Source organism: Bison bison, unplaced genomic scaffold (assembly GCF_000754665.1).
Source record: "Bison bison bison isolate TAMUID 2011002044 unplaced genomic scaffold, Bison_UMD1.0 scf7180017864334, whole genome shotgun sequence".
NCBI lineage: Eukaryota > Metazoa > Chordata > Mammalia > Artiodactyla > Bovidae > Bison > Bison bison.
In genome coordinates, this window is record NW_011494906.1 from 1,512,291 (window position 1) to 1,521,531 (window position 9,241).

General features: G+C 56.2%; 1 protein-coding gene across 1 annotated transcript in view; it reads left to right on the plus strand.

The window, feature by feature from the left end:
* Positions 1-9,241, plus strand: part of FADS3 (fatty acid desaturase 3) — a 15,726-nt gene that overhangs the window by 1,320 nt on the left and 5,165 nt on the right. The window contains exons 2-3 of the mRNA XM_010854059.1: positions 8,553-8,671; positions 9,090-9,229. Of these exons, the coding sequence (XP_010852361.1) occupies positions 8,553-8,671; positions 9,090-9,229 (259 nt within the window). The remainder of the gene's footprint in view (positions 1-8,552; positions 8,672-9,089; positions 9,230-9,241) is intronic.

Consider the following 9,241-nt stretch of genomic DNA (forward strand, 5'->3'; position numbering starts at 1 on the left):
GGATGCGAGAGGTAGGGCGGGTTCCCTAGGGGCTGGCAAGGATGTGCCCTCACAGGCTGGAGGCAGGGCAGCAGAGCCTGGGCAGGGCCTAGAGGTCTGTGGCTTTCCCAGGAACTGCTGTGAATGGCTCTGAGGGGCAGTGACTCACCTCTCCTGGGCTAGCAGCTGCGTGTGGGAGAATTTTGCCAGTCAGGCTGGGTGGGCCTCTTCGGAAAGCACAGTCACCCCAGGAACAGGCGGGCCCCTGTGGACCCCAGCTTCCCCTCCGCAGCCATGTCGAGACATTTTGGTCAAGGAGGAATGTGGCCTGTCCAGTGGGACCATTTGGCAGAGGAGCCATCAGGCTGAGACTCCTCACCAGCCCCGTTTCCCAGAGACCGCCCACCCCCTCCCCCCAGCCGAACAATAGGGCTTGGGGCCATGACACTCTGTCCTTGACCATCCCAAATTCTAGATTGGTCACCCTGGGCACCAGGAAGTTCTTCAAGATTCCAGGGGATGCATCGCTAACTGGCGGGGCTTTAAATAACAAAAGAGATTGTGTCCTGTCCCAGCAGGGTCAGTGGCCCTGTTTCCAGAACCACCTTCTCTCTGCCCACTGCCTTCTCTAGTGGGTTGGGCGATCTTCCGGGGACTCTTTTAAGGAAAAAGTCTCTCTTCCTCACTTTCCCCGGAAGCTGAGAGGTTAGGGATCAGACATCTCCTGAAACTCTAGAAGGTGACAGTCAAACCCTTGTGTGCGGTGCCAGGGGCCCACGCGGTGGCCAGGGAGTGTGAGCTGACTGAGGGCTGGTGAGTGTGTGACCGTCTCCAGGCCTATATGTGTGTGAACGAGGCCTGTGTTTGTGTGCATGGTTACACACACGTGCATTGCTGCCAGGGCGTTGGGTGGGTTGGGGGGTGGGTTGGTAAGGAGCCGCAGCTCCTCCCCCCTCCCCTGGGCTGAGCGCTGGCCACCCCTCCAGGATCCTGGAGGTGGCTGCTCTGGCCTTTTTTCAACCTCTGACCTGGCGGACAGGATGGAGGCTGGTGAGAGGAAGATGATGAAGAATGTTTGTGAGTCACTTTTTCCTGCTTGGTGCCCAGGCCTATGCTGGGGACCCTCCTGTGTGGGAACCCCATCATCCATTTAGCTCTATACCCTGAGACCCCACGTGACCGCTTTCTCACTGATTCCTCACCAACAGGGTCCATTTTCCCATTTCCATTAAAAAACATGCTGTCTGTTCCCTGGGGCCATGGACAGGCTCTGCCATTGGAGGCTCTGAGTGACCTTGAACCAGGCATGTCACTCCTGTGAGCCTCAGTTTCCCCATCTGTAAAGTGGGGACAGCAGGGACAGACAGTGAGCCAGCTGAAAGTGGGACTGTGCCTTTGCAACTCTGCGGCCCCACAGCTGCCACGCAGTTGTTCCCAGTCAGCGTGTGTTGCCGGCTGATAAGTGTGAGTGTGCCCTGCAGACCGTAGAGTGCAGTGGACAGCCATGACATAGCCACCTCTGGTTCATTCATGTCTGTAACAGGGTGTGATGTTAGGCCATCTCTTAGCTTTCCTGAGGCCCAGACACTGGGCTTAAGTTGCCACCAATACCTGGTCTGTTCAGCCCAAAGGGGTTATGAGGAGATTGGGGGTGGAGGACCCTAGGTTTTGTCTGTGGTGAGCCCACAGGGCAGAGCAGGGCTCAGACAACCCAGGGCCTGGTGTGGTCCAGCCCAGACCCCCAGGCACCCCAGCCCCTGCCCTGGAGCACTGGTGGGGGTGGGGTAGCCATGTCACAGGGGCTGTGTTCCCGCAGCCACCTCTTACCAGCCCCTGCCGCCCATCAGCTGTTCTCCTGTTCAGGCCACAGAAGCCTTCCTGCCAGGAAATTCCCAGAGTTCCTGTGCCGTGAAGTCAGCTTGTGGCCATCCTGGGATACAAAGCCGGGTACCCTGGGGAGAGTGCTCTGGGCCCTGAGCCAGGTTCTTCTAAGAGTCATAGGCAGTCTGAGACTAGAGGGGCCAGCCAGGGAGGGGCAAGGCCCAGCCACTGCTGGTCATAAGTTGACCAGGGCTGGGCGCTGAGCACCTACTATGTGCCAGGCTCCGAATTCAGCTCTTGATTTATAGACAGTCCCTCTTTGAATCCTCATGATACATCTATGGGACAGGTACTGTTATTATTTCCATTTTACAGATGAGAAAACTGAGACTCAGAGAGGCAAAATGACTTGAAATTAAGTGACGGGTCTTGGATTTGAATTCACAGCCCATCTTGACCACCCGCTCCACTGCCGCTTCTCTGTTTATTTCGTTCGTTCATTCATCCTTCAATTATTAATTCACTGGATTCAACAGCAGATACCAGCAAGCATATCCCATATGCCAAACCTTGACCTAACCTCTGAAGATACAGCTATGAACAGAAAATCTGCTGGGAGGGACTTCCCTGACAGTCCAGTGGTTAAGGCTCCACACTTCCACTGCAGGGGGCACGGGTTTGATCCCTGGTTGGGGAACTCTCATCCCTCATGCTGCATGAGGCAGCAGAAAAAAAATCTGCTAGGAGGATGTTCCTTGGCAGAGGGACCAGCTAAGGCAAAGGCTCAGAGGTGGGGCCATACTCCATGCATTCAGGGAATAGCAAGACCATCGGCGTGGCCGGAGCCAAGCAGTGAGGAGAAGGGCCAGCAATGAGGACCGGCGGTAGCAGGGGAATCAGGACTTTGGTTTTATTCTAAGGGGAGAATGCAGGGCAGAACAGAGAAGACAGGGGAATCTGACATATCGATACATTTTAAAAGGATCCCTAGTGAGGAAGGGGAAGGCAGAGCCTCCCAGGAGAAGAGGGAGGTGTTAACAGATGATAGGACCTCCCCCCAAGCCCTGCCAGGGGAAGCCACTTGGAAGAGGTGGCCATTCACCTGGGCCCTGAGGTGCAGGTGTGTCCAGGGGAGAGGGCAGGTGATGCTGGGCTCAGGGGCACCAATGGGAACCATTAGGATCTAACTCTGGGTGGTATTCAGACAACAAACTTCAGAGGTGATCCCAGTGTTGGCCCATTTTGCAGATGAGGAGACTGAGGCTGAATACGGGTGATTTAAAGGGACCTTTTTGGAACCCTCAAAGGGCAGGACCTTTGTCCTTGGGCTTGGAAGGTGGGCTTTGTGTCTGGGAGTTGGGTAGGAGCAGGTCTGGGCAGATCTGAGGCTCTGGAGTGAGAGTGGGGCCAGAGAGAGGGGCTGGCCGGGGACTCAGATGACCTGGTCCCAGGGCCCACACTTTGCTTCCACTACCACGCTGGCTGCCTTGAAAGCTGCCTAATGGCCACTCCTGTGAAGCTTGCCCTCTCTGGGCTCTGTAGGTGTTTTCTGCAGTGTCCCCACCCACCCAGGCCCCTGGAGGAGCTGGGCGGTGGGGGGATAGGGGTGTTGCAGTGCCTTGGGGAGGTGTCAGGATTGTGCAGTGCTGGGCAGGAATGTGGGGATGCTAGCGGCCTAAGCACCCTGGGAGCCCATCTACATTTCCTCGTAAGGATGCCCAAGCGGCAGCCATGGGTTTCTCAGGAAACAGCAGCAGGAGAGAACCAGAACTCAGTGGTGGAGAGAGGACCCAGGGGTCCACTTCATATCACAGCTGGGTCAGTGGCACCTGTGAGGCCAAGGGTGCTGGGTGGAGGAGACCGCCCTCTCCCAGGCCACCACACTCATCACCAGGGACACCAGGGATGCTGGGGGGGGATAGGGGCAACTTCCTGGGGCATCTGCCATTGAGCAAGACTCTGCTGCTTGGGCAGGAGTTGGATACTCATGTCCAGACCTGTGTGCCCTTTGGCCTCAGTTTCCTCTTCTATAAAATGGGGATACTGATAGTGCCTCCCCACTGGCTGGAAGGAGCATTTGGCCACTGGGAGTGAGATCCGGCTCTCCTTTCAAATCTTCCCACTCGAAAGGGAGGGAGGGAGAGAGAGACGAATTCCTGAGTATGCCCACCCCCATCCTCACAACCCACTGAGCCGAGGTTAAGAGGAGCAGACCCAGGCCACCTGAACCCCCAGCTGCTCCACCCCTTTCCTGATCTGGAACATTCCAAATTCTTTGAAGAAGTGATCAGAAATGCTCCCCACCTCCACCTTATCTTTGGGGTGGAAGGTGTCCTGCCTCCTCGCCTCAGGCTGCCCAGAACATGACCAGCAGGGCATACCTCTACCCTCCCGCCTCCCGCCTGTGGGCCTGGATCTCTGGGTGGACCGCGGTGAAGGGCAGCTGAGGCCATGGGGACCAGATGCCAGGCCCCTTCTCCATGCTCTACCTGCACTGACTCAGTCCTCTGGCAGCCCCACGAGATGGGCACGAGTGATTCCTGATTTACTGATGACAAAGTACAGGTAGGAGAAGGGGTGTGGTCTTGTCTGCGGCTCCATGGCTTGGCGTGGCTCATGAATGACTCAGCTCCTACCCTCTGCAGGCTGCCTCCTGAGTCTCCCCATGCCTGCCCTTAACCAGCTGCTCCCTGGAGTTCAAGGCGGGGCTGGGGGCCTAAGCAGGGGCCTTTCTGAGGCTTCCGGGGACTGAGGCAGGGCTGGGTGGGAGCTGTGCCCTGGGAGGACGTGGACCTCACAGGAGATCCCTGGGTTTGAATCCCTGCTCTGCCACTGCAGACTCTGGGGCAGGTGGGCCCACCACTCAGAGCCTCTGTTCTCCGCCCCTGGCAAAATGGTTCAGACCCCCTTTCTGGTGGGCTGTGGAGGGTCGGCTCTTGTCCACATATTCACACCTGCCATCCTGCGCCTGCTCTGTGCGGGGCTCCGAGGCCATGGCCGTGAACAGGGCCTGTCCCTGCCACCTGCAGTCTATGTTTAGAGACACCATTTTAATTCTAGAAGTTTCACCCAAGTCTGTTCCAAGAACCAGTGAGGCCTTAGTTGCCACCTCCTTGGGGGAAAGTCACAGGGTTTGCACCCGTGCCCCTGAGAAGATGTTTCCAGATGCACTGGGGGTGGGCGTGGGGGGAGACGCAGTGTAAGGCTGGGACCTCCTGCAGTGCCCTGAAACTTGGTCAGTGCAGCCCCAGAAATGCCAGGACCACCTTCCTGACCCCCACACCTTGGCCTCTGAGCAGCCAGATCGTTGGTTACTCAGGATGGTGACCAGCCTCGTGATGAGGACCCCCTGCCCCCACCTAGAAGACACACCGCCTCCCCTCTGACCAGGGAGTGGCCACCCTGAGGCTACTGCCAAGGGGCCACAAGCACCATTTTACAGGCAGATCAAGTTCTGGCCCAGCCTTCATCAGATGGAGCTGTGTGACCTTGAGTAACTGGCTCAACCTCTCTAAGTCTTCTGCCCATTGAGATTCCTGAATGTTTAAACAGAGGCCAAAGAGGACTGGGTCACACGGCCCCAGCCAATAGTCCAGGGAAAAAAAAACTGTTTGCTGAGGTTTGGGTCTGAAGCCAGGGACCTACTGTGTTGATACTCAGACCGCAAGAAGTGTAGGCTCTGGAGTGCTCAACCCAGCCCCAGGAACCTGGGCTGCTTTCCCAGTATCTACCCACCCATCAGGTGGAGACTTGTCCATGAGCTCCGGGATAGTCCCACCTGGACCTGAGGGGGCTCACCCCTTCCCTACTCACTGTAAGGGACACACCTGGCTGGAGGTCTCCTGGGTGGGCCTGGCTGTGGCCTCTCCCTCTGGGCATCTCCAGGCCTGGCTTGGGTACATCCGGGCGAGGGGAAAGGAGTCAGGGAGGTGACCTGCTGCCCCAGCTGCTCAGCTCAAGAGTATGGCCCTGGAGCATCTGGGGTCTGCCGGGTGCTGGGGTGGCCCCAGAACAGACTCAGAGGTCAGGAGAGAGGAGGGCTGGGAGGGTAGACATCCTGGGGCCGTAGCCACAGGACACGCGTCTGGTGTGTGTGTGTGTGCGCGCGCGTGCGCGCACGCCAGGCTGTGTCTCTCTGGGTACCCGAGCGACTGCCCGTGCGCGTTGTTCCCGAGCGTGGCTGTGAGCCTTCGTGGGTTGGTGGTGGTGTGTGCTTGTGTAGAGGCACACGCTTATGGCACTGAATTTCTGTGACACCTGTGAGCCTTGGTTGTTACACCATTTGTGAGCGTGCCGTGTGCCTGTTTGTATGTGGGCTCTGTGCACCACCAGGGGGGTTTCAGAGGAAATGAGAATCAGAGTCAACGCTCATTCAGGCTTAAAACAGACGGAAGTTCTGACATGCTACACATGGATGAACCTTGAAGACATTATGCTAAGTGACAAGTCAGTAACACAGACTATATGATTCCTCTTCTAAGTGTCAATTCTTTCTGTTTTTTTTTTTTTTTCTGGCCGAGCTGCATGACTTACAGGACTTTAGTTTCCTGACCAGGGATTGAACCTGTGCCCTGTGCAGTGGAAGCATAAAGTCCTAACCACTGAACCACCAGGGAATTTCCTTCAAGTCAATTCACAGAGAGCCGTACCTGTGGTTTTCGGAGGCTGTGAAGTGAGAGTCACTCAGTTGTGTCTGACTCTTTGCGACCCCATGGACTATACAGTCCGTGGAAATTCTCCAGGCCAGGATACTGGAGTGGGTAGCCTTTCCTTTCTCCAGGGGATCTTCCCAACCCAGGGATCAAACCCAGGTCTCCCACACTGCAGGCGGATTCTTTACAGCTGAGCCATCAGGGAAGCCCAAGAAAACTGGAGTGGGTAGCTTATCCCTTCTCCAGGAGGTCTTCCCGACCCAGAGTCTAACTGGGGTCTCCTGCACTGCAGGCAGATTCTTTATCAACTGAGCTCTGAGGGCTGGGAGAGGTAGAAATGGGGAGCTAGTGTTTCATGGGGACAGAGTTCCAGCTGAGGTAGATAAAGAAGTTTTGGAGATGGATGGCAGGGATGGTTGCCCAACAAGTGAATACATTTAATGCCACTGAACTGTACACTTCGAAATGGTGAAAATGGTCAATTTTATGTATGTTTGACTACAATTAAAAAGAAAAAAAAAAGTTAATGCTCTTGGCTCTAGAGCCAGAAAGGTCTGGAGTCTCATCCCTTGGGTTTGCCCCCTGGATTTGCCTAGTTCCAGGCAGGAGAACAGACTTGTTCGGGGTCACGGTGAGCGGGGTCAGCCAAGCACAGCAATTTTCCTCTTAGCTCCCCGGCCAACACTCCCCAGGTGGCCAGGGCCATGGCAGCTTCCTGGGGGGCCAGCCTCCCCTCGACCCCCTGTCTCCCTGGGGTGCTGCCCCCCCCATCAGAGCTCTTCCCTGGAGACAGATCTATACCAATACAGCCCTGTCCCCTACTGTGAGCTCCAGGGAGGGGCCCCAAGTCAGCCTTCCCAAGGACCTAGGTTATTCCAGAAGCTACACCCTTGGAGCCCCCAGGTCCTCAGGCTGCTCTGGGCCAGGAGGGGAGAGCAGCTAACAAGGAAAGGGGAACCCCTTGGGTGAATCCTGCAGGTGCGGCCTCTAGGTGGGGGCTGGAGGGGCCTGAGGTTCTTCTGAGCCCGGCACAGGATGGTGTGGGGGATGTCGTGCAGTAATGCCCACCAGGTGCTGCTAGTCTCATTAGCGAGAGGACAATAGCAGCCAGCAGTCACCTTCCTGAGGACATCCCCATCCCAACTGGCCCCAGACACTGCTTCCGCAGTCCAGGCTTCTGGTCAGCTGGGGCTGGCTCACTCAGAAAGTCCAAGGATAAAAACCCGTTTGCGAACGACAGTGAGCCAAAGACATGAGGGCTAGATCAGGAAGGCTGAGCCCTAGGTGTGATGTTCAAGTTTACTCACAGTTCAGCGCTGTCGAGCATGAACGACGGGGGTCACTTCCTGACCAGTCCCTCTCCTCTTTATCTTTATCCCTCAGCCCTTTATCTTGCTTGAGGTCGCTCTCTTCCTCTAACCCCTTCTGCTTTGCACCCTGCCCCCACCCCCCGCCACCATTACACAGAATAACAGGAATGTTAGATTGTTTATTAAACTTATTTAAAAAAAAAAACAACTTATTTTGTCCTCCTGCTTTTCAAATTAGAGAAGTTTAACTGTTCGAGCATCTTCAGGCTGTGTGGTCTTCGGTGGATTTTTTTTTTTCTCCTGGTGGCCCAGTGGTCATCAATTGCCAATTTCCTCACTCACACGTTACTCACTGCTTATGTTTGTAAAAGCTGGTAGATCTGACATTTGTGACCCTGTAGAAAAGCATGTGATTTTGAGAAAGCTTTCCCGCTATCTTTTTTGGAAAAGTCAAACCCTTTCATGAACGGAAGCAGAGTGTTCCAGGGAAAACTTTCTGTAAATCCAGATTTTAAAACACCCAACCAAGTTTGAGGAAAGGCCCCATGGCAGGGTGAAGCAGCTGGAGTCCAGTAGGTGAGGGGTACCCAAGCAGGGCACCCAGGGCCTGGGAAGGACCAGGGAGGACTCACGGGCAAGGCTGACCGTCATTCAGTTGTGACTAATGAACAACTAGCTGCCTGCCTGCCTGTTCTGCCCTTCCATCAGCAGCCCTTCTGCTTTGTCTCTGCCTGCTGCCTCTGGGTGCTGCCCCAGCTGTCTGTCTGTCTGTCCACCTGACTCTCTGCTCTCCTTCAGGATGCCTTCCACGCCTTCCACCAGGACCTCAGTTTTGTGCGCAAGTTCCTGCAGCCTCTCCTGATTGGAGAGCTGGCCCCAGAGGAGCCCAGCCAGGATGGACCCCAGAATGTGAGCAGGGCCCTGGTGGAGGCTAAGCCCCTCGTGTGGGGCTGGAAGAATGGGGGCATTGCTGGTAACAGCTTCATGGTTTGCCAGCCCTCCCGAGCAGACAGTTGCTGGCAGAGCTGTAGGGACGCCTGCACCAGCATTTCCTGGGGGACTCCAGGAAGACCCCCTTCCTTGCTCTGGGCCCTGCATCCCCATCTATGATGAGGATTTAGATGAACTGAGCTCTAAGGGTTTTCCCTGCTTCTCAGGCTCCCTACACCTTTTGTGGGGATGGGGGAACCCCAAGCTGGCACTCCATCCCCTTTGGCCACACCCCTTGGACCCTAGGAGGAGTGGCTGTGGAGGGTGGTGGGGATGGAGGGTGGGAGTGGGGGGCCTCCCTCGCTTCCTCGGCTAACCAGCTGTTCCGCCCTGACAGACCCAGCTGATCGAGGACTTCCGAGCCCTGCGCCAGGCGGTGGAGGACATGAAGCTGTTTGAAGCCAAGCCTGCCTTCTTCGGTCTCCTGCTGGGCCACATCCTGGCCATGGAGGTGCTCGCCTGGCTCATGATCTACATGCTTGGCCCCGG